This window comes from Macaca nemestrina, chromosome 17 (assembly GCF_043159975.1).
Source record: "Macaca nemestrina isolate mMacNem1 chromosome 17, mMacNem.hap1, whole genome shotgun sequence".
NCBI lineage: Eukaryota > Metazoa > Chordata > Mammalia > Primates > Cercopithecidae > Macaca > Macaca nemestrina.
The window spans coordinates 10,700,098-10,727,891 of NC_092141.1; the positions used below are offsets into that span (position 1 = coordinate 10,700,098).

The following is a 27,794-nucleotide window of genomic DNA, read 5'->3' on the forward strand; positions in this document are numbered from 1 at the left end:
GGGGAATTGAGAGGGGTATTATTTCTAGCTTAGGACTAAGGAGTTCTTGAACCATGAGAGAATAATGGCCACCTCTTAAGAAGACTTACAGGGAAGGATTTTTATCAGGGAGAGGCAGATTTCAATTTAAACCAAGAAGTGGATTGGGGGGAATATTCCAAAGAGCATAAGAGATCTCATGTTTTCCAGGAGGGTCAATATTAAGTGAGGGTACAGCTAAGATTTGCTACCATAATCAGGTCCTTCTGTCCTTTCCTGACTCTTTGCTTAACATATGCCCATTTATTTATCCATTTTTCTCATTGTCAATAACCAAAGGAAATGGAAATGTATAACTGGAATATTACGATATAAACTTTGGGAGGAAACTGAATATTAAAATCTATTAAAATTATTTTAAAGTCCAGTCCAAGATATAGCATTACAATAATGAGTTGTTTCCAATAATCAATAGAAAATAAGTGGAGGTGCATAATGACCCAGAGAGAATCTTCCCCAGGAACTGAGGTCCAGAGATGTATGATTGGATATTTTAACCTACTGCATCATAAGATTAGAAACATTTAATTGTATATTGTTCCTTTTAAGTAGACTGGGTACTATTCTCACAAGACCTTTGTTATATCTTTAATAGACAAGATACTTGCTATTTTACTTGCTCATGTTGTATAAAAAATTGACATAGGTGGAAGGCCCATGCTACCCTCAGTACAGGTAAACCTGTGGTAGTAATACCACAGTTACAACAATGATGACAACAATTGTCATAGCACTATAGAAAGACACAATACAGAAATCTAAAGTAATGAGAGTAGCGTACTGACTTTAAAACATATGAACTGACCTATTGCTATCAATATACTGGAAGAAATCTTTGTAAAATACAGAAGTATCCAAAGAGATAGAAGACATAATAGAAACATATTTCTTAACAATTTTTAACTCCTGGTTACCATTTGATTGTGGTAACCAGGGATGGGGCACAATCAAGCAAACTAAACATCTGTAGAAAACAAAAAACTTAAAATCTCTTATATTTAGAAAGAGCCAGAAAACCTACAGAACATGCTTCCCTCTCAAGAGATTCTAATCCCAATTTAATGGTTCATATAGTTATAGTGAAGAGTTTGCATTTTAAATATTTTTGACAATACTTAAACCTAATTTTTTAATTTTTCTCTTATTTTATGTAAACAACATGTTTTAATTTATTTTTACTCAGCCTTAGGATGAAGGATTTCATATCATTTTATGAAGAAAATCAATAATTTCATTGACAGAAACTAGCTATGTTTTGTCAAGTAAGGTTTACCAAATATTCTATGTTTTGTGTGCCTGTGGTATACCTTTAGGTTCACCTACTTCCCATAGGGACGCATATAGTGGTACTTACCGGGGTCAGCCTAGCTGCTCTCTATCATGTCTTAATATTGGTGACTAAGCACTTTTCTGTAAAATGTAACCAAACTGTTGAGATGTTTTTCTTTTCTCAGTACTTCTAAAGACAAATTGCCATAGAGGGGAAAAAGAGACTCACAAGATTTTGGCAGATAAATTTTTTATCTCCAAAAGTCATAAGTACAAAATGGAGTGACAAAGATTTTCACATTTTGTGCATTTCTTTGGTCACCTTTCAGCAGCTGGATAAATTACTCTTCACTTATGATTTTTGTGTGAACCTCCCGGCTCTTCACCCGGAGCTTGTTGACCTGGGACTCAGCAATGTCAGCCCGTTCCTCGGCCTCCTCCAGCTCGTGCTGGATCTTGCGGAATTTGGAGAGGTTGACATTGGATTGTTCCTCCTGTGAATGGAAATCCATTTATGAGGAAGAAAAGTTCAGAATTTTTCAGAAATTCAGTGGCTCTTGACTTTCCTTTTTACTTAAAAATGAATCACTCTAGCAGATCTTTTAAGAAACCTAGAGAAGTGCTCTTGAATTTGTATTTTTATTTTTTTGCATTAGCTTCTTGAACTCGTAGATAACAAGGAAGGACAGGTGACATTTGTATCTGAACTTTTAGAACAGCAAAACATCCTGGAGCTACTACTAAATATCCCAGGTGTCCAGCTTTGTTTTTTTTTTGTTTCGTTTTGTGTTGTGTTGTTTTTCAGAATCCTGAGAATGGAACCAAACCTTTTAAGAATGCAAGTATGCAACCAAACCTTTTAAGAATGCAAGTATGCAATCTATACCAAACCAAACCATTAGGCTTGAATATAAGTTATTGCCATGTGAATATAAATTATTGCCGCTTAAGTTTAGAAACTAAGCAAGAAGTTTGTTTCTTAAAATAGTCTGAGCTGTCTCTGATTATACTCAAATATATAGCAGAGAATTTGAACAGGTCAGTTCTAGTTTAGTCTCTGGTAATCATTCTTATTTAAAAGTCTCAGTGAGACTTTTAAAATGTGGCATTCAAATTTAGAACAGACATAAAGCTTAGAATCATTAAATAGTATAGCTTGAGAAAAAACCTCAGCTTTTCCTCTTACAGATGAGGAAAGCAGGAACTGAAGAAAGATTAAGCAATTTGTCCAAGGTATGGACAGTTGTGTGTATGTGTGTGTGTGTGCGCGCCCATGCATGTGTGTCCGCATACACACATGTGTTTGTTTTCTCTCCCTCCCTCATTCCCCTCCATCCCCATCTTTCTCTCTCTCTTACCTTAGATGTCAGGGGTAAAATAAAAACCCTCAATGAACAGAGGAACTCATTTGTGATATATAACTATGCATATTTATATGTAGGAAATTGATACTATTTGATTATTAGTCCAGATGAATCATGGGATAGGGAAATGAGATAAAGTGGAGTGTTAAGAATCTACTGATTTGAACATAACCAAGACCTTCTGAGTTTCAGAATCTTATATTTAATGATTTACTTGACATGTTCACTTGTGTATATATGGTATTATGTATCTAAAACAGAATTCCTGTTTCTTTCTTGCCCTGCAAATCTGTTCTTCCCTTTGTTCCCCACTTAAGTGTTACATCATCCACCTGATTACTCAAATCATAAACTTGATAAATTACTCTTAATTGCCTTCTTTCATCTCCCAAGTGCAACCTACTAGCAATCTTGTAGTTTCTACCTCCAAAATATGTCCTGAATCTCTCCACTTCTCTCTGTTCCACTTTCTTTTCCAAGCCACAGAACTAACCCGAAAAGCTTCCTAACATGTCTCTCTGCACCCACTTGTGTTACCCAATAACCCATTCTTTACATAGTAGCCCGAATACTCTCTTTAAAAAATATAGATCAGGTAATGACTGATCCACATTAAAACCCTCCCTGGCTTCCCAGTACCTTACTGTACTGAGAATAAAATCCAGACTTCTTACCATGGCCTGGAAGACCCTATGAGCTGCCTCCTGCCTGGCTTTCCAGCCCCAGCTGTGGTACTTGCCTCCTTTTTTTTGTCTACTTCTTGAGCCAGACTCTTTTCCACTCAAAAGCTTTGCCTTTGCTCTTCCCCATCTCTAGAACATCTTCTGCTGGCTTGTCAGGCGGTTGGTTTTACCTTAGCTTTGGACCTCCATGTAGTCATTTGTTTTCCTTTGATCCTTCCTCATTTTACTCATCTTTTCTTTTGTTGCTTTAACTAAACTGGCCTGGTCATGTCTGAGAAAAATCACCCCAAGGGGTTGTGAACTCACCGCTTCCTCAGCTTGTCTCTTGTAGGCTTTCACCTTTGCTTGCAATTTGTCCACCAGGTCCTGGAGCCTGAGAATATTCTTGCGGTCTTCCTCAGTCTGAAATAATATTTTCAAGAGTAAGTTTCTTGAAAGTACAAATATCACATTTTGTCATACATATGGCTTTTAATCCCATGTAGACTAAAGTGAAAACTTAGGCCATTTTCCTTACTTGGTAACTGAGTTCCTTCACTTTTCTCTCATGTTTGCGTAGACCCTTGACGGCTTCAACATTGCGCTTCTGTTCACTTTCAACTTCACCTTCAAGTTCACGAACCTACAAGAAGATGGACATTTTAAGGACATTCACTTGACGAATTTTTACTTCTTCATATGACACACATACTTCTTTTACTCTGCTTTGTATGTAGTTTTTAATGCCCTAGTTCAGTTTTCCTTATTATGAGCTTTTGGGCATGACGGAATAGCTCTCCCTCATCTCGGTATGCCCCACATCATCTAGTAGTGCTAGGTATTCAGAATCATGCGTTGGATTGGAATGAGATAGGAATACGCGCTGATTAGGAGACCCACCCTGGCCTCCAGTTTCTGGATCTGCTTCTTCCCGCCCTTCAGGGCCAGCTGCTCAGCCTCATCCAGACGGTGCTGCAGGTCCTTCACTGTCTGTTCCAGGTTCTTCTTCATCCGCTCCAGATGGGCACTGGTGTCCTGTTCCTTCTTCAGCTCCTCAGCCATCATGGCAGCCTAATTAGCAGTAAAACAGAATGGGTTAAGACAGCTAAGACAGCAAATTAAGATTCAAGTTTGACCACCACTGTGTTACCCTTCACTCACATCAGTGATGGCCTTCTTGGCCTTCTCTTCTGCATTGCGGGCTTCCTGGACGATGTCTTCCATCTCTCCCTGGATTTGGGAAATGTCTGTCTCCAGCTTCTTCTTAGTGTTGATCAGGCTGGTGTTCTGTTTAAAATGTGAAATTTAGAAATATTAGGCACATGAGAGAAAAATTAGGAAGCCTGATGTTCTAATGAACCCATAAACTAATTAACTAAATGAATTCATTAATATTCCTCCTTGTTTCATAAATTATCTAAGTTGACATATGTTTAAAAGATGATCAACTATGGATGTTATAGTTCAGATAAACAAAAATATAGATAATCAAAAAATGAAATATTTTAAACTTTATCCTTCATGAGATCTTATAAATAGATTACTTAATAGTACCAAGATTTCAGCAAGAATGTCATTTTCATACCCTTATATTTTTTACTATTCTGTTATTACATGCACCTGGGTGTGCAGGAGCTGAACACGCTCACTGGCATCCAGGAGCTCCTGTTCTGCGATTTTCCTGCTCCTCTCTGTCTGCTCCAGAGTGGCCCGCAGCTCCTCGATCTCAGCCTGCAGCAAGTTGGCTCTGCGCTCCACCATGGCCAGCTGCTCCTTCAGGTCCTCCTGGGTCCGGAGAGCGTCATCCAGGTGGAGCTGGGTATCCTGTGAAACAAACCGTCATTGAGACACCATGTTCTCAGGGTTGCAGGCACCCCAATTGTCCTGGGACCATCTCTTAGACATATTTACCTTGAGGATGCCTTGGGTGTTCCTGTAGTTCCTCAGGGCCTCGGCAGCCATGCGGTTGGCATGGTTCAGCTGGATTTCCATTTCATTGAGGTCTCCCTCCATCTTCTTCTTGAGCCTGATGGCATCATTCCTGCTCCTGATCTCAGCATCCAGCGTGCTCTGCATGGACTCCACGATTCTAATGTGGTTTCTCTTTAGCTGGTCAATTTCCTCATCTTTTTCAGCAATTTTCCTATCAATCTCAGACTTGACTTGGTTCAACTCAAGCTGGATGCGCAGGATCTTTCCCTCTTCATGTTCAAGAGATGCCTTAATGACAGCAAGAGGTGACATTAGTAGGGTAATGGAAGTGTGTAGTATTCTAGAGATAAGAATGATTTATCCTTCATGAAACCTTATTTATAAATAGATTTCTAAATAGTAGTAAGATTTAAGCAAGAGTGTCATTTTCATGCCCTTGCATTTTTTTACTATTCTCTAACACACACACAGTTTCTGCCTTTGTGCTGCCATCATACATTTTTATTTTGTTGTTATAGAAATTTCTACAAATTATTGAACGTTATTATTGGTTTTATATGCTTCTATCTCCCTAGGTAAGTTGTGTCCTTGAAAACAGGGCCTTTAACTGATTCATCTTTGTTTGTTCAGCGTCTAGCACAGTTCTTGACATATGGTTATGTTGGTTGTATGCATGGTCAGTTCTCTATTCTCATCCCTAGTACATGGAGCAAAAAATATTTTTCATTTCTTTTGATTCACCATTCCTTGCATTTAATAGAGCCCAATTCCTCTTGTAATTGTTTTAGAGTATGCAATAAAATGCTTACCTCTGCCTCCTCTAAAGCAGCCTGAAGTTCAGACTTTTCTTGCTCAACTTGCTTCTTTACTTTTTCCAGTTCATGGATACGCTTTCCTCCTTCTGCAATCTGTTCGGTGAGATCAGAAATCTCCTCTATTGGTGAACAAAAAATACAGAAATTTGTTCATCGATGGAAAAGAGTCTTTCAAATCTTTTATTGTTAAAGAAAAGGTAAAATGTGCTCACGTTGCAAATTCTTATTTTCCCGCTTCAAGGTTTCAAGTTGGTCTAAGGATTCCTCATAAGCATTCTTAATCTTGAATAGTTCTGTGCTGAGGGAGCGGGACTCCTTTTGAGAAGCTTCAAGTTCAGCATGAGTTTCTTCACACTTCTGTTTCCATTCTGACAGGATCTGAAGGTCAAGGAATGGACAAGAAATTTAGTGGAGAAAATTTGATGAGATAAAAACCATCTATTCTAGCAACTCTGAGTTGAGGTGTTCTGGGACTGAAAAAAAAAATTACAAGTGAGAAGAATAGAAACCACAGCAGCACCTCCCCTCTCCACAGACAGCTGCTGATGGGTCGAGAGCCACTGAGGACAGCCCTCAGATGGTTTGAATTGGGCACACTGAAGGCAGTAGGCTATTGTTAATTCTATGTTGAAAGTTGAAGCAAAAACTGGAGAAAATACCTTATCGAAGTTCCTTTGCTTTTTGTCCAGGGCGGCACAGGCAGCATTTGTCCTCTCAACATCAATCATGAGGTCCTCAACTTCATTCTGGAGCCTCTGCTTCGTCTTCTCAAGGGAAGCACATTTGGCATTCACAGCTTCTACATGTTCCTCAGCATCCTGCAGACGCTGAGCCAGCTTCTTCCTAAAAAGTGAAATATGGACAATAAAAGTGAATGGCTGTCAACTGAATTGGGTGTTTCAAAGTGGGTACAAGAGAGTGAATTCCACAATCAGACTTCTTTAATACTTTGCTTCTCAAGCTTGTTTTGTAGGTCCAGTTCTATATTAACGCATTCCCATTATCCTACCACCAAATACTGAAAACAACTCTAATTTTGGTATTGCCGTACTTCATAGAGTGGCTTTAAGGCCATCCATGACAAGCATGAGCTAACATTTTACCCTTCCAGGTAGCTGTCTTATTCCTCTTCTGTAGAATATTAATATCTACCTTGAATTACTGCTTTGTATGTCTGTGTCTCCATATAATTTTAATCCCCAGAGGGAGAGTCTGTACCATACTGATCTTTGTATTCTTGTAGGCTGTCCAACATATTAAGGGCTCAAATGTTGGATACATTGAATTCAAATGAAATATATTTGATTTCATCTGTCTAATTATGTCCCTTATTTGTGCTAGCTTTTAATTAATCCATAAATAATAAAGAAGCCTTCCCACATCGATATAAATTTTGCATTGAGAACTCCTCTCAGAATCTCTTCTAAGGCGTCTACCAAAACATTAATTCCAACAACAAGGCTGTATATGGTCCCAGAATGTTTTTTCCCTAGTTTTTCATATGTTTTGGGAGCAAGGAAACTGTTTGCCCTTATAGTTCCATTTTAACTAAGTCTGGAACATACTTGGCCTCCTCCAGCTCCTCTGTCCGCTGGATGGCGTCCGTCTCGTATTTGGTCCTCCACTGGGCAACCTCACTGTTGGCCTTGGACATTGCTCTCTGTAGCTCAGCCTTGGCTTCCTGCTCCTCCTCATACTGTTCCCGCAGCAGGTCACAGTCGTGGCGGGAGGACTGCAGGGCGTGTGCCAGGGCACTCTTGGCCTGAGAACATAGAGGTTGGTGACTTAATTTTATATATTTAAAGTGATATTTGATTCCTGATCTCCTATAGGCCACCAGAAGAAAGTCTGTAAAAGTAAGTGAAAAACAAACAACTACAAGAACAATAATGACAAGAACGACAACAAGTGGAACTTACCTTTATCTCCTCTTCAAGTTGCCTTTTCAGTTCCTCAATCTGTTGTGTAAAAGCTTGTTTGCCCCTCGAGAGCTGGGAAACTAATGAATCCTTTTCATCTAGCTGGCGTGAAAATTCACCTATAAAAGACCCAGGTCCGGAAAACTCAACCTTACTTTGGAAATTAAAACTCTAAAATAAAAACTTGAGCAGGGAAAGGGAGCCAAGTCTGAAACTCAATGGAGGGCATGGGTGACAACAAACCACCAACATCCGCTTTAACCCCGATAAGCAAATCCATGTAAAAATTAGAAGCATGGAGAAATTTGAGGCAGATTACATGCTTGTGTACGGCACAAAAGATTTCAAGAGATATTTATGATTATTTGATCATAGTCAGAATTGACGAAGAAATGTGAAAAAAGTGTAAATCAAGCCAACAAAATATTCCAGTACTTTTTATTTTATGTAAGGCAATAATGTTGACTAATTTGCCTTCCACTGAAAGTTGGTTGAAACAAAGGATTTATACTGTGGAAAATAAGAGACTTTGGGCAATTTCTTCTGTAAGTAGAAGTGATAGTCAAAAGAAATTCTGGAAGGATTTTTATATTAAGAAATGATTAAGTGGTCTCCCATCCCCAGAATGAATTGGTTTCTGGATAAGTACTTTCCAAACTAAATGGCATTTACACATGTCTTTAATTTTTTAAGCACCATAATGCAGAAAATACACTATATTATGTTAGAAAGGTAGGAAAACTTTTCCACACCATTTTTAAACTAGTTATCTTGAACTCTATCTCTTTGGCATTTAATAAGAATTATCTTTTTTTTTAAACACCACTGAGTTAGGAGGAATAAACATGTATTGAGGAAGAGAAACTACAAGGAACATTTTGACTCCTTGAGGATATAGTTTTTCTTTTTCATGAAGTGTACTGACCACCTTTTAACAAAAATTAAAAAAACTTATTCTGAACTTTGTTATAGAAAGAACGTATTTGAATACCAAAGATGTAGAGTGATTTTCCAACACTTTAACCTGCCTGTTACTTTAATAGCCTAAATTACCCATAAAACAATTTCCATCTTGTTATCTGTACTTGGGGAGATAGAACTTTGGTAGAAAGTTGGACAGGTCAGTAGGAGGAGGAATAAATGCAGAAACTTTCCAATTTCTCTAATCAAAAATCTACAAATCTTACTTGAATGCTTCTCAGTTGGGTTGTGGTCTTGAATATTTCCCTACTTAACCATGTTAGTTACCAGTAATTGGCAAGACTTCAGGAAAAAGACTGGAGTAAACATTCTTGGACAAGTCGCTTCATCACCACCATAATCCACTGTCTTTAAAATGGGGATAGTATTACACAGACTAATGAGGAAAATAAAGTAACACATAGCTTGTGAAAGCATTTTGAAAAGTGAAAAGAGGTACTGTAAGGATACACTTTGTTTTTGATAACTTTCTGATTAAAGCCAAATCTTCCTTAAAGTCTTCAAAACTAAAAGGGCCTGATTCTATTTCTCTCTCTCTCTCTCTCTCTATAGATATATGTGTGTATATATATATCTTTCATATATATACACATATATTTCTCTCATATATATGAAAGAAAGCAACCTCATGCCAGTGGTCAATAATGTTTTCATATTAGTGGGGATCTCCCAGGGAGGTAGTATATGACCTCAAGTAACTAAATGCAGTTTCTCAGCAGATCGCACATGCAGGGTGAATTCATCATTCAAGGTCAGTACTGGTAAATGGCCCACCTGATTCTGCCTGCAGGCGCGCTCTCTGCGCTGTGAGGTCATTGATCAGCCGCTGCTGCTCCTCTTCCTTGGTCTTAATTTCACTCAGTTGATCTTCTAGAGCGCGGCACATCTTTTCAAGGTTTCCCTGCATTCAAAAAGTGGTAGAAGGCATCTCAAGTCAGTAGTTGGACCAAAGAAAGTTTCAGTAATCTAAACATTCCATAGGAGCTGCAGTACTCATTTATTCTGAGAAGAAACTATCTTTACAAACAAAACCAGCAAAGGTCTTAGATTGTGATGGAAAGACTAATACATAGTCCAAGCATACTGCCACTGAATTGCTAATCTAACTACTTTACTAAATTGTACTATCCATGATATGAATAAAAGGGCACCTGATTTAGTTCATGAGATGTTTTTGAGATACAAATCATATTTGTGCTGAAGGGAAAAACAAAAAAACCAAATAATGCATGTGAAGTGTTGATTGTACCTTGGCTTTGGAGACGGTCTCCATGTTACCAGCAAGGTCATCGATCTCCATCTTCATCTCACTCTTCTCCTTCTCCAGCTTCTGCTTGACCCGCTGCAGGTTGTCAATCTGCTCCCCAAGCTCGGCCACACTGTCTGCGTGCTTCTTCCTCAGGGTGGCCGCCGTGGCTTCGTGCTGCAGGGTGGCCTCCTCCAGGTCCCTGCGCATTTTCTGGAACTCAGCCTCCCGCTTCTTGTTCATCTCAATCTGGGCGGAAGTGGCCCCACCGGCTTCTTCCAGCCTCTCGCTGATCTCCTCCAGTTCCCTGGAGAGGTCAGAGCGCTGCTTCTCTGCTTTGGCCCGGGAGGCCCGCTCTGCCTCGATTTCCTCCTCCAGTTCCTCAATACGGGCCTGGAAATGGTGAAAAATATTAATATAAACTCAACTTCTTGGTGTCAGTAACTTTTGGATGTTGAATTAGCCTGGTGAAAATCATTTAACGTACTTGTAACTCCTTGATTTTCTTCTGCAGCTGCATTGCAAGGGCTTGTTCATCTTCAATCTTGCTCTGCAGACTGCTCATTTCAAACTCTTTCCTATTAGAAAAGCACTTTATGTCAGTCTCAGAAATATTAAGAGTAATTTCCCCCCAAAACTCTTGTCCTGAAACTGCTTACTTTTTAAGCTTTTCATCAAGTTGTTGTTTGTCATTTTCTATATCCATTGTGGATTCTTGAGCCAATTTTAGGTCTCCCTCTAGTTTTCTCTTTGCTCTTTCTAGATCCATCCGGATTTTCTTTTCTTGTTCCAAAGATCCTTCAAGCTAAAAGTTAATAATCCATGAGTATGGTTCTCAGAAGGGTACCACCTTTTGTCCCAGATTAAATTTTTCAACATTATATCTATTCAGCGAACTATTTTTTCTATGAATTAGGCAGATTTGTCCCATTGATTCCATTCTCCTTGGTATTTACCTAGTCGAAAGAGTCATCATTTAAAAGGTAAAATATGCCTCTTTGTCACATTGTTACAATAAGTTACTAGTGAGACATTATGCTTTCTGCATCTCCCCACTGGAATCCAATACTTTTCCAGCTGGGATGGACACCATGCTAATACTTCCAAACCATGACTTTTTTAATGTCTCCCTTACTCAGGCATTTTCAGTGGGTTCTTCATCTTCCACATTCCTAATTCTGAGTGTCCTTTGTTTCTGTGAGAGAAAACCTTATTGATCATTACAACTTCTTTGCTGTTGCTATGCTGCCTGCTTAAAACACCCCCCCTCTTCTGTAACTGCACATAGCCACTTGTCTTTCAAGCCCAGCTAAAGACCTGCTTTGCTTGTATAGCTTTTCTTTGTGAACACGTTAAGCTTCCTTTCCCTCAATTCTTTTACCCATATTGTCTATTATTCACAGTTAACTTTCTTTATTGATTTTAACAACTTTCTTGTGTGTACATCTTAGTCCTTGTAATAGGGATGGTATCCCATATTCCTCATTCATAGGAGGTACTTGATAAATACTCACTACGTCATAAAAACACAAACTCACGCTTACTTAGTTACAAAATTTTTAAAAAATCGTTTTTATATAATGTTAAGCTTACGTCATCCACTTGTTGTTCAAGTTTGATTTTAGCTTTGGTCAGGGTGTTGACTTTGTCCTCCTCTGCCTGCAGGTCATCCAGGGTCTGCTGGTGGGCCTCCTGGAGAGCCTTCTTCTCCTTGGTCAGCTTAGCGATGGTTTCGTCCAGACCTGCCATCTCTTCTGTGAGGTTTTTCACCTACAAAAGTGAAGAAAGCAGCTTAGTTGTTCTAAAGCAGCTGAGTTGGGTGGCAGAACCTCTATACAGTATTGTAGAATATGATTGATACCTTGTTCTCTGTGGCATGTTTCTCCTTCTCAACCTTGGCTAGTGTCAGCTCAAGGTCATCAATGTCTTTCTTGAGTTCTGAACATTCATCCTCCAGTTTCCTCTTCTTGGCTGTCAGCTCAGCATTGATCTCTTCCTCATCCTCAGCTCTTTCAGTCACCTCTTTGATTTTGGCCTCTAGCTGGATTTTGGTTTTGATCAGCTGGTCACACCTTTCCTCTGCATCAGCCAAGCTGTCAGCTTCCTGAGAAGAGGTAATAGATACTTACAGATTTTAGTTTCCTAGACATGTTCAGATTTTATTAATATTTTGAAACCAAACAAGTGAATTGTTTTAAGGCTTCAGGTTAATTTTTATTAGCTTTCTACCATTCAGCAAATATTTATTGGGCACTTATGAGTCTGGTGATAAAAAAAGGAACTTAAGTCATGGTTCCTGGTGAAATTATGTTACAATTATATTTGCTATAACATATATAATGTGTTGCTATATAATTTCAGGTCAGCCAATTTTCTTTTTTTAATATTTATTTTCAGGAGCATTCAATATATGAAAAACCAATAGACAGAAGGATTGGGTTTCTAGCAGGTTGCTAGGAGAGAGGGGTACTATCAGAAAAGTGCCTTAAAAGGAAGAAGTGTCATCCAGTGACAGAGTAGCTTGGAACTAAAGGAACACCTGGAAGCACCAAAGGGAATGGAACATGTTCAAGGTGATGCTTAGAGAAGTAGCAAGCATATTTCTCATGAGAAGAAATAGGAGTTGGGATAAACTGTGAGGGAAGGACCATGTCTCTCATTCAAACTTACATCCCTGTCTGGAACTTCACCCAATATTTATTAGTGGATAGTTGATAGAATATTATTAAGCAGAGGTTATATAATACTATCCTCAAAGGAGAGGAGTATTCTTGGATAGATTATCTCCTGTTTCTTGAAGGCGTGATGAACCACTCCTCAGTGTGGAAAACCCTGATCTATACAAAGTACAGGAAAGTCACAGTGCCAACCTAGGTCTTCGCAATTCATCATTCTTTAGATTTTCTAAATATGTGTCCCAAACTTGTAGGCACAATGGGACTAGTCCATTCTCTTTCTGAATTCAGAGAACTGGGAGGGTAACTTTTAATGTTTCTGCTGTTGGTTTTGGTGGCAGCAATTGAACTGTCTTGTTATTTGGGTTACAAAAATGGGTTGGGTAGTGGCTCTTGAGCAAATATTTCTTCCCAAGCCTCTGGATAGTTACTGGGACATTAGAATGAGAATATCTACCCTGTCTCTCATACTTTGCATAAAAATAGGCATTATCTATGGAAGACATTGCCATTATCCTTACCAGAAAGCATTGCCATTATTCTTGCCATAATCCTACTCTTTCAGGTACTAAAAAGTTTCTAAAAATAAAGTGGAGCAGAAAGTTGCTCGGGGATTGTAGATACAAAATTCAGAATATTAATTTCAAGTTAATGCATTTTCATCAAAATCTCCTTCCTCTTCACTGACAATATTTTTCTTTTTCACAGCTCTTACTTGCATTTTTCAGTAGGGAGAATTTAGGGAACAAAGCTCACTTTATTTCCTGTTCACATTCTGCTATGGAAAACAACAGAGGGGAAGGAAAAATGCTTTTATTTTTCCCTTCTTGACAGCAAAGAATCCTACCACAGTGATTTTTAGTAATATTGTGTATGGAATTTCATAGAACATTCTAAGGAGTTGTGGATTATTAAAGATTCATAACCTGTCCCTTATTTAGTGGAATCTAGACCTCTCCTTAGTGACCACTGAGCTGAAGTTTTAGCATCAGATTGCAGGAAATGACTTCTGGATACTCACAGCTTGAACTTGGAGTTGCAAGTCATTTTTTTCTTGCATCAGAGCAACCATTTTTTCTTCCAGCTCTTTTCTTTTGGCCTCAGCTTTTGCAAGGCTTTCTTTCGTTTTCTCAAATTCTTCCTTCATGTTGGCCATCTCCTTCTCTGTCTCTGCACTCTTGAGGAGGGGTTTGATCTTGAAATACAGCTTCATCCAGGGCCAGTGCTTCACATTCATGAAAGCACGGACATTGTACTGGATGCAGAAGATGGACTCTCTGTCATAGGAACAGAAATGTTCAAATCAGATTATAATAAGAAGCAGAATTAAAAGGCCTAGGATGATGAGGTTAAGTAAATAATTCTTTACTTAATACCTTCTTTCCACCATTTTCTGGTACTCCACTCTTGCCAAGAACCCTCTACACATGGCCTGGGTTCGGGTAATCAGCTGGGCCAGCTTCTCATCTCTCATCTCCTCTAGGAGCCCCAGAAGACCAGCTTTGAAAAAGACCTATGTGTGGGAAGAATTTCAGATCAGAAAATTTACATAAAATTCAGAGGGACAGGGGTAACGTCAGGTAGGATTTACAGAATATTACCTTGGTGTGCCCAAATTTATACTGGGTGTGGTCAACATCAATGGACCCAAGGAGCTTCTCAGAAGCCTTCTTGCTATCGATGAATTGTCCTTCAGGGATAGCACTTGCATTTAATACCTTGTATCTGTTTAAGCCAGGCAAAAAAAATGATATGGCTGTTGTCACAGACAAGAAATCTTCCTATCTGGCTATAGAAACAACATAGCCACTGGGTAATCTGAAATAAACAAGAACTCATATCTACCCCTTTATCTATCCTCTGTATATTCAAAAGACTTCAGATTTTTCTTATGTCAATATGAAGTTTGTTAAGTGAGTTTATCTTCTCTTCAATTTTAAGAGGAGGTATAAAGGGTTCTTTCATTGAAAAATGTTTAAGAAGTAATAAAAACCTTAAAATAATATACAGCAAAAATGTCTGACCTCTGTTTGAAGTCTGCATAAAGGATTCTGCTCGGGAATCCTTTCCTACAGATGCGGATGCCTTCCAGCACCCCGTTACACCTCAGCTGGTGCAGGACAAGCTCGTGCTCCATGGCACCTAAAAGAATGAATCCACATGCCATACTTCCTGGTCTATTGCACACACGCTGGAGCTTGTCTGGATATCAGAAATGTCTTACCAGGAGTTTTAGTTTCATTGGGGATGATGCACCGCACAAAGTGGGGGTGAGTGCTCCTCAAGTTGGTCATCAGCTTATTCAGATTCTCCTGTGGAACCATGTGAGTTTACATTTTTAAAAGTGTACTGTTTTCTACATTCATATTTACAGACATAATCATTGTAATCTATGATACTGGTTTAATTCTTACGAATAGTATCCAGATGAAAATTTTCAAAGAGTTATCTCTGGAATTTCCACATTCCCAATATGTCCTCCTATTTTCTGTTGGTGTGCATTCGAAACATAGATTTCTACTAGCTGTTGAAGTGACTGTTCACTGCTGTTGAATTTCCTAGTATATGTTTTAAATTCACTATGACACTCTAAATACATGGAAATACTCTACCCATTCTCTTTTTGCCTAGATACATGGTCTGATTTTACTACTAATCAATGCCTTCCTCTCATTCTCCCACTTTTTTCTTTTTCTTTTCTTCTTTTTTTTTTTCTTCTGAGACAGAGTCTTGCTCTGTTGCCCAGGCTGGAGTACAGTGGTGCAATCTTGGCTCACTGCAACCTCTGCCTCTCGGGTTCAAGCAATTCTCCTGCCTCAGCCTCCTGAGTAGCTGGGATTACAGGCACACGCCACCACCCCCAGCTAATTTTTGTATTTTTGGTAGAGACGGGGTTTCACCATGTTGGCCAGGCTGGTCTCGAACTCCTGACCTCAAGTGGTCCACCCGCCTCAGCCTCCCAAAGTGTTGGGATTACAGGCGTGAGGCATGGCGCCCAGTCACACCCACTTCTTTCTTTACCTGACTTTCACTTGTATCTGTGTGTCTATCACATGCTTATTCTTTGCCATAGATACAGAGCTGTATCCTCCTGCTTATTCCACAGAAAGTGGCCTTTATTAATGCCTATTCTGGGAATTGATAGAAAACTGACAGCCATGTTACCAAGTATGTAAAGTTTCCCATCTTTTGGAAATCCTGGTTTTTCCAAATATCTACAGCATCAGTTATTAGAGATGGAATCAGAAATTGGATTGCCAAAAGAAAAATAGACTTTCCTTTTTTTCCTTGAGATGGAGTCTTGCTTTGTCGCCCAGGCTAGAGTGCAGTGACATGATCTCAACTCACTGCATCCTCCGTCTCCTGGGTTCAAGCGATTCTCATGCCTCAGCCCCCTGAGTAGCTGGGATTACAGGCGTGCACCACCATGCCCGGCTAATTTTTATATTTTTAGTAGAGACGGGGTTTCATCATGTTGGCCAGGCTAGTCTCAAACTCCTGGCCCCATGTGATCTGCCTGCCTTGGCTTCTCAAATTGCTGGGATTACAGGCATGAGCAACTGTACTCGGCCGTATTTTTTTTTTCAAGTGCTATTTTTTTTTTATCACATCTGGTTTCTTATTTCCTTCTTTTGACGGGGGCTCCAATTCCCACCACTGTTCTATCTTTAGCTTTCAAAATCTACTCATTTCTGTTCTATACCAATATATCTTTAAGCACCTAAATCACTTGGAGGCTCCCAAAGCCTCAAGCAAATCTCAGCTTTACTTAATCCTATCCCAGTGGAGTCTTTTAAGTGTTAAATGACCTCATTCTCAGGCCCCAGAATTGAATTTTGCTGTCTGATACTGACTTCTGCAATTCACTTTCATCTCCCCTGACTCCTGTGTCTTCTGAATAGTGAAGTGTGTCTTCCAAACTATCCCCAAGCTCCCTAAAACTCAGTTTTACCACTACCAGCTGAACTATCTCATTGAGTCACATCCAGTTCTAGAATCCTTGAAAGATTAGTTTTTCCCCCACACCATAGAATACATTTAATATCCTAAATCTAATTAGACAGAGAAAATGAAGTTTGTACCCTGAAGAGAGCAGACACGGTCTGGAAAGAAGAACCCTTCTTCTTACCACCTTTCTTTCCACCAGCCTCTAAGGGGAAAAAAAAGAAGCAATCATAGGACGGCCTTTCTCTGGTTATGGTTTTTGTTGTTTGTTTTGTCTTTTTTTTTTTTTTTTTCCTGAGACACTGGAGTGCAGTGGCGTGATCTTGTCTCACTGCAACCTCCACCTCCCGGGTTCAAGTGATTCTCCTGCCTCAGCCTCCCGAGTAGCTGGGATTATAGGCACCTGCCACCACACCCGGCTAATTTTTGTATTTTTGGTAGAGATGGGGTTTTGCTATGTTGACCAGGCTGGTCTTGAACTCCTGACCTCAGGTGATCTACCCACCTTGGCCTCCCAAGATGCTGGGATTATGGGCACCGCATCCGACCTCTGGTTATGTTTTATATATTAGGTAAAAGATTAATTATATTGATAATTACCTGCTTCTGCTGCCGTTGCCCCAGTAAAGAGGAGAGCCAGAGTCTTCATTGCAGACTTCTGGTACAGCCCCACCACAGTCTCATTCAGGGGGTCCTTGTTCTTGTCGAGCCAGCCGGCAATGTTGTAGTCCACGGTGCCGGCGTAGTGAATCAGAGAGAAGTGAGCCTCAGGCTTGCCTTTGGCAGGCTTGGGCTTCTGGAAGTTATTGGATTTTCCAAGATGTTGTTCATACAGCTTGTTCTTGAAGGAGGTGTCTGTTGCCTTGGGGAACATGCACTCCTCTTCCAGGATGGAGAAGATGCCCATAGGCTGGAAGCATGAAAAGAAAGAAATGCCACTTGAATTCTGTCTGCTTATAGAAATAACACGTGACATTAATAATGATCCCATCTGAATCAATTCACCGTTTAATTCTACAGAGTTTTCATTCCTTTGGTCAAAAGTTGTTAACTTAACAAATATTTATTGGGTGCTGATCAGGAGCCACGTGCTGTGTCAGGCTCTGGGATATGATAGAGTAAGACAGATGAGGGCTGTGCTCCTGTGGAGTTTGTGTCTTTACCCCAGAGACCTTAGAGCAATATTTCTCCAAGTGTGACTTGCAAATTAGCTGCATCAGAATCACTTGTTCAAAATGAGGATTCCGATGTTTCATCCTACACTTACCAGAAAGTATTTCTAGGGGTGAGATGAGGGAAACCTGCAACTGTACATTCTTGGTGAGTCTTTCACATACTGGATTTTAAAAGCCTCTGCTTTAACGCACAGTAGTAGAAATTCATACTTCTAATGCAGTAATGATGACTTTAGGATGACAAAAAAGTAAAAACTATTCTGGTCAGTGCACCTTTTGTAAGGAATGATGACTTTAAATGTAAGACTTTGTATTGCAAACTGTGGGTAAGTGTTGAGTTCGGACTCTATAGAAAATATTTAATCTCCTTTTATCAGAATATCTACCTCAGAGTTGGCAAAATAAGGAATTTTCCTCATGTTTTTCACAAGTAGAAATATTTAGCCATTGCCTATATCATCAAGATTTTATGATTTTCTTTTAAATACTATACAGCAGTATGATCTGTGGTCTGTAAAAAGCAAGCCAACCTTCTCGATGAGCTCGATGCAGGCAGCCAGGTCCATCCCGAAGTCAATGAACTCCCACTCGATACCTTCCTTCTTGTACTCCTCCTGCTCCAGCACGAACATGTGGTGGTTGAAAAACTGTTGCAGTTTCTCGTTGGTGAAGTTGATGCACAGCTGCTCCAGGCTGTTGAACTAAATAAGTGGAAAATACAAATTAGCCTTCCATTTATAATGAAATCTTCTCTTTGAAAGTGGTGTTTTTTTAGTTAGCCAAATTGCCCCCTTAGGATGGTATCGTTTTATCCTGCCTATACCTACGCAATGAAGTTTTTGCTGCTGTTAGCATACTTGTTAAAATTGTCTCTTCAACACCCGTCAAACAAGCTCTGAATGATGCTTTCCTATGCAATAAAAAAAAGTTGTTTGGAGCTGGAGGCCATTATTCTTAGCAAACTAACGCAGGAACGGAAAACCAAATACTGCGTGTTCTCACATATAACTGGGAGCTAAATTATGAGAACACATGGACATATAGAGGGAAACAACACACAATGGGGCCTATTGGAGGGTGGAGAGTGGGAGGAGGGAGAGGATCAGAAAAAAATAACTCATGCATACTAGGCTTAATGCGTGGGCAACACAGCTTACCTATGTCACAAACCTGCACATGTACCACTGAACTTAAAAGTTTTTTTGAAAAGGTTGTTTGGTTTTTACAGTATTTGTTTTAGTTGGTTAGAGGTTTCTTAATGATTTATTATTATGTTGTAAACTAGCTAAGTTTGTTAGATCTGAGCCATTATGGTCTGTATGTTGTCCTTAATATTAAAATTTCAACAGCTAATATTTGGTGAACATGTACTCTACAGTAGACACTATGCTAAGTGCCTTGTATAAGTGACTGCATTTAATCCTCACAGCTACCTTTGTATGGTGGTATCATTTGCTCATTTCATGGATGAGGAAACACTATTAGAGAGGCTAAGTAACTTGTGTAAGACCATGGCAGTAAGGGTCATGGCAGAAACCCCAACATTTTGATACCAGAGCCAGTGTTTGTAACTACTCTCAGAACTTGAGTAGGCCTTCCCTGCTTTATTATTCAGGACACTTACATAGAAACACAATTGAGGATGCCCTTGTTTAAAGGCACTATCACCATACAGAAAAGTCAAAGGAGCTCTACAAGGGGGAAGCTTGTAAGCTTAGTCAAGAGATAGGCTGCCTTGTCAGCAACTGCAGAAACATAATTCAGATACCCAATGTGACCTACTCTGGGACCCACAGTTCACAGGGGCAGAGTATTGAGTGAATAACTTTGTAGAAAGTCTGTGTGTGGGTACATCTGAGTATGTCCATCAGGAACTCAGCTGTAAAGAAGACTTGAGTTTTGGCAAGCATATGCTAAGTCAAGAAGCCAGTCACAAATACCACATATTATCTGATTCCATTATATGATGTGTGCAGAACAGCCAAATCCAGAGACAGAAAGTGGATTAGGGGTTTCTGTGGCCTAGAGGGAGGACAAAATGGAATTTCCTGTTGGGGTGATGAAAATGTTCTGAAATTGTTGTGATGATAGCAGGTACCTGTGAATATACTAAAAACCATTGAATTTTATACTTTAAATAGGTGAATTGTATGATACGTTAATTATATCTCGATAAAGCTGTTACTTAAAAAAAAAAAAAAGCTCAAAATGATTGCAAGTACCCTGTCATTAGTTTTCTTATTTTAAAAAGTGTGATTTGCTTTTTCTGTTCCTGCTTGATGACAGATTATTCCTTTCTTCCCTCGTTGGCTTGGAAATGTCTGGAAGTGCCTCCATTTCTAAAATTTCATCCAGTTTCAATCAGTCCATACATAGACAAAAGTTTGGAAGTGCAACCTCTAAATGAGACACATCCAAGATACTGCTGTCAAGTGGAGGATTTCCTAAGCTGTGTAACAGGTACTCTGTTAGGCAGACAAATTTGAGTTTATTTATGGTGCCATTTCTGTACTCAATACCTGGGTGTTGCAGAGGTTCTCCTAATAATTAAACACATTTCATTTCTCAGCAAACAGAATCTCAAAGTCTTTCTTTTAAAGACGTTGTCTTCTCCACTGCCATCTTTGATTCTATTGTTGCCCTCACTATCTTACTGTTTACTGAGTGCTGCCTGCATGCTTGGGGACTGTGTTAAGGGCTGAAAATTCAGAAATCTTGAAACTAGCAGACAGATCTCAGAAGTGAGTCTGTGATCTGGAATGCTAAGTGCTTTACCTACCGGTCCTAGTTGAATTTTCCCAATGATCAATCGGGTACCATTTCCCATTATTACACAGCTAGTAATTGGCAGAGCAGGAGTTTGAATACAGGTCTGTCTCATTCCAAAGTTCATTTCCTTTCATGGTCTTTTGGTGCTCTTTCATGTGTCAGTTAAGTTTATAGTGCAGCTATTTTTCATAGACCCTTTCCATAAGTGACTACAGTCATGCTATAAGACTGCAGCAAAAAGCTTGCTTGTTGGAAACTTTTTTTGGTACAATTTTTCTGCTAACTCACATCAAAGATCTCGAAGCCAGCAATGTCCAAGACCCCGATGAAGTACTGCCTGGGCTGCTTGGTGTCCAGCTGCTGGTTGATGCGGGTGACCATCCATAGGAACATCTTCTCGTAGACGGCTTTGGCCAGAGCACCCACCGCATTGTACACCTTCACAGATAAAGTTTGTTGGTGTTGTTAAAGGCATGTCATGAAGGCCTGAGATGTGTGTGATTCATTGAGGTCATGTACTTACCTGCTGCACAGTTTGACCTTTGGTGACAAACTCATTGCCGACCTTGACCCTAGGGTAGCAGAGGGCTTTGAGCAGATCTGCAGAGTTCAGATTTTGGAGATAGGCTGCCTTGTCAGCAACTGCAGAAACATAATTCAGATACCTAATATGACCTACTCTGGGACCCACAGTTCAAAGGGGCAGAGTATTGAGTGAATAACTTTGTAGAAAATCTGTGTATGGGTACATCTGAGTATGTCCATCAGGAGCTCAACTGTAAAGAAGACTTGAGTTTTGGAATGGACGTTTTTGCCTATATTCTCTCATTAAACCCAGATGGAGATTCATTTGGTACCTTCAGTGCCATCTGGCTCAGCTTGCTCCTCGCGCTGCTTTTGCTTGAATTTCATGTTCCCATAATGCATCACAGCCCCTGTGAGCTTATAGATGGACACTCTTTCATCTGACGTGAAGCCCAGAATTTCAATGGCACTCTACCAGGAGAGATGAGAAGACAAAGATTAGGGCACAAGAGAATTTATACTGTATCCTTTACACACATATAGACGGCTGTTATTGCCATTCCCATGCATAATGGATTTTAAATGAAAATTCATGTATAACTTACATCTGTAGCCATCAACTCTTCTTGGTCATCAATGCTGGGCACTGTGATCTCCCCTTGACTGACGAAGGCATAGTCATATGGGTTGGTGGTGATCAGGAGCATTTCTGGGTCACAGAATTCAGGGCATTTGTTTTACATTAGAAGATAGTACAGTGACAATTTTCTAGCTGTGAATTTAAGTTATTTCTTACCAATTAGATCTGGCTTCTTGTTAGACATGATCTGATAAAAAATATGATAGCTTCTTTCAGCCTTTAGCTGGAAAGTAACTCTAGACTTCTCCAGAAGATCTGCAACAGAGAGTAGACATCAGATTACGGGGGAAAATTACACAGTGTCCTGGAGTGATTTGGGGACTTGGGATCATTAGCTAAATCTCATTGGCCTCTTGAGATTTCAGCTGAATGTTCCTGTGAAGTACCACATATTGTGTCTCTACAAACACAATTGCAGTTCCTCCTACCGTCTGGGAAAAAAGTGAAATATGCTTGGATCAAGACATTCACTTCACATACAGAAGATCCTTGACATTTGGAATATAATCGAGTCCTGAGACTCCCTCTGCAGCATCCTGTTGCCATATAATAGAGGGACTACTAAAAGCAACAGTATTAAAGCTCAGGCTGGGAAGAAATCACATATCCTCAATCCCTGGACAACTTGTTTACTCCTAGTGTTAGTCTTTTCTTAAAAAAAAAATTTGAAATCATTCTGGGGCTGGAATACTTTGGACATGCCCAGCAGTTCCTGGCAGTTCCCACAGAAGCATTACCTCATGACTGGAGTGGGTAAAGCACACTGTGGGCTGTGGATAAGACTGACATTAACCACAGGCATGTTTGGCAGCAGACTGGTGCTTTACAAGCTCCATATTCAGCAGGAGCTGCAAAGTGTTCCTCCAAACCAATATTTGCCATTCTTGGATTCTATTTAGGAGGTCCTGTTACTCACATGTTTCAATATCAGCAGAAGCCAGTTTCCCTGTGGTACCGAAGTGGATCCTGATGAATTTACCCTTGTAAGGAAAAAAGATGTTGTTATACCCAAAACTTGAAGTACATAGTAGGGATGCCATTGAAATAATTCAGACATGCTTTCTCTGGCATCTAAAGGCAGAGAAGACCCTTCGGCAACCAAGAGACTTACAAAGCGAGAGGAGTTGTCATTCCTCACGGTCTTGGCGTTGCCAAAGGCCTCCAGTAGGGGGTTGGCACTGATGATTTGATCTTCCAGAGTCCCCTGCAAAGGCAAGAGCAGTCCTTGCATCTGGGGCTTGGGAAATTTCCTACCCGAGAGTCCCAACAGAGCCTGGATTGTGACTGTGACAATCAGACTCACCTGCATTTTGCCAGAAGTAACTTCTTCCTTCTTCTTCTCCCCAGTAACTGCAATTGTTGCAAAGTACTGGATGACACGCTTGGTGTTCACAGTCTTCCCCGCACCAGATTCTCCGCTGTCAAAGGCCAAACACATGAGAAATTAAGCACTGCGACAAATGAAACTACAACTACCTCGTGCCTTTGTCTTTATATCTCTATCAGAGAGCCTTTTACATCTTTCTTTTCCGCCTACATATAGCTCATATTATTTCTAGTGCTTTGCACTGACAAGAAGTAGAAAAGATCAGTCATTATTCATTTAACACGTATTTCTTGAGTGTTTATAATGTGTCAGCTTTTTTTTTCTGGGTGCGGAGACCTGGGCTTGAAGGGTCTGAAAAGCAGCTACTCAGCACCTCTGTAGTGAATGGAGCAGTTGGTAGGAAACTCTATGAAACGTGCATGTGTTTTTCCATTTCCTCGTACTAGAGACATGGCTCAAGGTTGGTCTTTGAAGGAACAGACATTCTCTAAGTGGGCCTTAAAAATGAACCGCTAGTAATATTTCCAAACTGCTGTACCTTTCGAATGCTGTATGCTGCTCATTGCACTCTACTGGGTTCCAGCCAAGCTCATTTTACACTTTCTACTCACCGCAAAGTTCTGTGGAACTTTCAAGCCTGAACTAGCAAATGAGGTGATTTAGAACATTATTATTTTACATTCTCATGCAATGTAAACCTTATAATAAAGCTAAACCTATATCTAGTTCCAGGTTGATCATTCACTGCTTTAGTAGGGAGCATTAACTAATTTCTTCTTTCAGTTTGTCATTTTTCCAGTGAGAATAAACTGCCAATAAATCTCAGAATAGGAATACGTACGTGATCAAGATAGACTGATTCTCCCGATCTAGAAGAAAAACAGTGGACAATCAGTATATGTATCAGTTATACAAACAAAACTTTCTATAGGGAAACAGAGCATTTGAGTATAAGTGTCATGTATTCAATGGGGTTTTTCAATATATTGTGGTAAAGTTATGGTATTATATTTAAGCCTCTTAAATTGGGGGAAGAGACACATAAAAATGTCATATCTTAAATTCCTTAAGTTAATACAGAAAGAAAGTGTGTCCTGTTGGTTTAATATAAAGAGCAGTATTCTCCAAAGCTAGGTACATTCCTTAGTTGTCATCTGTAGATTTCAATGGCATGCTGTCTGCTGATTAGTGCATATAGCTGAAAAATGCATAATATGCTAAAGGCTTGAACTGTCATTTAATAGATTGAAATACTGTTAAGCCATGATTGAGATTTTGTTTCTAAGACAAACAGAAAATATTTAGTGTCTTTTGGCCACCGACTATAGCCCTGACTTCGATCAGCCCTCCCAAAAGTGTACCATGGTGTTAAAGAAAGATGAGGTAAGAGAGGATGCCTCAGTCAAAATAAAATCTTTCTAAGGCAGGAAAACAGTTTCTGTTCATATGTGTGTAACTCCAAAACATCATCTTCATTCAAAGGATATCATCTCTGAGATGTACTCTGATGACTTTAAAGAGATGACAGTACTTGTAAAAGTATCTAATTTATAATTAACAAGAAACTGAGGCACCAAAAGGATTGAACTCCTATTTTTCATTTCTTTTAGATAATATATGATTTATATGATTCAGTTGTTACTTAATCTTGGCTCTTATTACTTAAATATATAAAATAAATTGTGTATTTCCAAGCAAGGAGACCATACACAAATTCAACTTAATGGGATGGAGCAATAGCATGGCCTAGTAAAGTCAGGGAGGTGTAATCAGGAGAGCAGAGTTTTAATACCAGCTTTGACAGTATGTACTTCTCTGTGCTTTAGTCACCTCTGCTGAACAACTAGGGGGGTGGATTGGGTTTTTTTCTAAAGGTCTTTTTTTAGTTCTAACATTTTGTGATTATGGGTGGTAAAATAATTCATATGAAAACCAGCTGAGCCACTCACCAGTCAGCATGAACTGATAGGCATTGTCAGAGATGGAGAAGATGTGGGGCGGGGCCTCCTGGCGCTTTTTGCCTCGGTAGGCTGTCACCACCTCTGCATTATACACTGGCAACCACTTGTAGGGGTTGACGGTGACACAGAACAGGCCTGAGTAGGTCTGCATCCAAAAAAAGGGGGGGAACAGAATTATTTGATGGGGACCTTAATCATCTACTACTTTTCAAAAACTATTAACTACTCTCATGAGTAGAAGGCCGTGAGAAAGAACTCACGTAGATCATCCAGGCTGCGTAGCGCTCTTTGAGGTTGTACAGCACAGCAGGTTCATGCAGGTGAGTCATCATGGCCATGTCCTCGATCTTGTCATATTTGGGAGGGTTCATGGGGAAGACTTGGTCGTCTTTCACCGTTACGGTCTGTCCAGTCAAACAAGAGAGGCCAGATCAAAACATAAGTGTCTGCTAACTTAACCCAAAATGAGGCAGAGTCTAATCAGCTCCAGATGTTTTTACTCACAGCTCCAGCTTCGGTCTTGGCTGTCACCTTCCCCCCTTCCCTGCTCTGCACTGTTGCTTTCACAAAGGACTCCTTGGGGTCCACCACGAAGACTGATGTCTTGGCATCAAAAGGCTTGTTCTGAGCTTCAATTCGCTCCTTTTCAGACTTTCGGAGGAAAGGAGCAGCCTCCCCAAAAATGGCCATCTCAGAGTCGGAACTCATGGCTGCAGGTTACTGATGGCAGCCCAGTTAAGGACCCTGGCTGGCAGAGGAAGAAAAGAAATTGTAGAAATTAAGAAACTGGACCATTAGCTTCACATTTAAAACTTTTTTTAAAAGTTTACCGACCAGTTGAGTGCTTCGTATTGCATTGGGTATGACCACCTCCCTGGCTTGATTGAGGATGAAATGTCAGTCTCTTTGTTCTGTGCCAGTGCTGACAGATACTTAATCATGCATTTGGAAAGAGATTGTTGTTTCTGGCTCACCTATCGCAGTCTCTTAGCTGCTTTCTCTGTTTCATTTGTTATGTATATTATTCTTTATAAGCTGTCTATCATTGGCTTATGGAGAACATAAAGCTGTAATGGTGGCAGGATAGTCTCTAGTTCTTTCACTTATAGTTTTTTATCTTCCCAACTGGATTATAAGCACCTTGCAGGCAGGGAGTTCTCTTCTTTTTATGGTATCCTTCACACCTCTTAGAACACATGCTGGACACAGAGAAGGGCTCAAAGCTGGCTTGGTGAATTAAAAGAACAATAGGAATATGTTGCTATAATTTTAGGAACTACTCTGTACATGATGGAAATATTTTCATTATAAACTTGGGAGTTACAAAGACTTCCTAATATACTGGAAAGCAGAAATGCATGGATCTTTGTTTTGCATGGTTAAAAAATATTCTATTATCTATCAGTTTCTGTTGTCTCTGTATAATAATTTTGACAAACTCAGCTTCTTCCCTGGTCTTTAGCATTTCTCAAATATTTATTATAAAACATTACCTATGTTTTCTTGCTTTATTGTTAACATTTTTATAACAATTTCACAAGACTTGTTCTTTTCAGGATCCCATTAACTAGCATTCATTAATGCTGTCAATAATCCTGATGTATATTCTACTTTGTAATAATAAAAGTACCTTTTCCAGGAAAGCTCATTTGGATACATTTTTCCCATTTTTCCCATTGAAACTATGTTGACTCTGATAACACAATTAAAATGCTTGCTGAATATGCTCACAATCATGTTTCATATTGTGTGTGTGTATATGTGTGTGTGTGTGTGTGTGTATATATATATTCGTTAATTTTTATTTTACAGATTGTGAAACAACATGCAGATTTAAGCAACTTTTCCAAGGCAAAGATTCAGACCATTCTATTTATCCATTTAGACATCATCTCTCATAGTTTTTTATATTTATAGGGCTGAGGAAAAGCCATAGTATAGAAAATTTAGATTTTCTCGATAATTGAGTAACACTTTGAAATGTTACATTGCATGTTGTTGTAATGCAATCATTTAAAAGATAAACTACAATGCTGGAAATAGTGAATGAAATTCACTATTGTGAATAAAATTCCCAAAGACTCTGAGGAAACATTTTCATATATTGCAAGGGATATGAGTTAATGAGAACCAGTTTCTCAAGTCATTCTCCATTTTTTAAGAGAAGAACGATCAACCATGAAATGGAAATGATTTTTTTTATCACTCCCCTCATCCCGCCCCCTACCACTTCCAAACCACTGCAGAAGATTCCTTGTGCTTTGTGAGCAATGAGAAAAAAAAAAAAAAAAATCAGAATCTTACCGTAGAGATGCGACCTTAAAGTGGATCAGAACTGTAAGAAAAAGAGTAAATCTCTTCTGATTAAATTATAACAATTCCCAATTGTAGAATAATTCTTAACTGAGAACCAGGAAATGACTGGGAAGACTACAACATCTAATTAAAATTGCTAAAGAGTAAGCTGGTGCTTCACTGGCAGGGCTGCCAGGGGCAGTGGGAGCCAGGATGTGTGGCATGCGCGGGGGCAGCCAGACATCCCTTACCGTC

General features: G+C 39.5%; 1 protein-coding gene across 2 annotated transcripts; it reads right to left on the reverse strand.

The window, feature by feature from the left end:
- Positions 1 to 1,541: 1,541 nt before the first annotated feature.
- LOC105473572 (myosin-1) lies at positions 1,542 to 27,657 on the reverse strand. 2 transcript variants are annotated; one of them, XM_011727393.2, is made up of 39 exons: positions 27,549 to 27,657; positions 25,749 to 25,992; positions 25,505 to 25,648; positions 25,233 to 25,389; positions 24,125 to 24,152; positions 23,260 to 23,374; positions 23,068 to 23,160; positions 22,873 to 22,936; positions 22,113 to 22,211; positions 21,922 to 22,025; positions 21,649 to 21,787; positions 21,315 to 21,433; positions 21,080 to 21,229; positions 18,553 to 18,723; positions 17,448 to 17,757; positions 16,985 to 17,052; positions 15,127 to 15,214; positions 14,927 to 15,044; positions 14,504 to 14,627; positions 14,279 to 14,415; positions 13,924 to 14,179; positions 12,089 to 12,331; positions 11,821 to 11,997; positions 10,887 to 11,032; positions 10,715 to 10,805; positions 10,231 to 10,620; positions 9,756 to 9,882; positions 8,001 to 8,119; positions 7,647 to 7,843; positions 6,741 to 6,924; positions 6,294 to 6,459; positions 6,076 to 6,200; positions 5,246 to 5,554; positions 4,955 to 5,158; positions 4,496 to 4,621; positions 4,235 to 4,405; positions 3,873 to 3,977; positions 3,662 to 3,757; positions 1,542 to 1,802 (listed from the first exon to the last, which is right to left on the reverse strand). In XM_011727393.2, exons 2-39 carry the CDS (start codon positions 25,950 to 25,952, stop codon positions 1,650 to 1,652), a joined length of 5,817 nt encoding a protein of 1,938 aa, XP_011725695.1. In that variant the 5' UTR covers positions 25,953 to 25,992; positions 27,549 to 27,657; the 3' UTR covers positions 1,542 to 1,649. The 2 variants fall into 2 exon arrangements, with proteins under 2 accessions (XP_011725695.1, XP_024646005.1); XM_024790237.2 differs by having other exon boundaries at positions 25,749 to 25,988; positions 27,549 to 27,639.
- Positions 27,658 to 27,794: the final 137 nt, after the last annotated feature.

What these genes read in the sequence shown, in the direction of transcription:
- LOC105473572 (XM_011727393.2), bottom strand. Translation starts at nt 25,952, where the DNA reads ATGAGTTCCGACTCTGAGATGGCCATTTTTGGGGAGGCTGCTCCTTTC. An exon ending in AACTTGAAGAGGAGATAAAG is followed by an intron (nt 7,844 to 8,000) that starts GTAAGTTCCACT and finishes CTATGTTCTCAG; the next exon opens with GCCAAGAGTGCCCTGGCACA. An exon ending in AGAGACAAGCTGAGGAAGCG is followed by an intron (nt 1,803 to 3,661) that starts GTGAGTTCACAA and finishes TTCCATTCACAG; the next exon opens with GAGGAACAATCCAATGTCAA.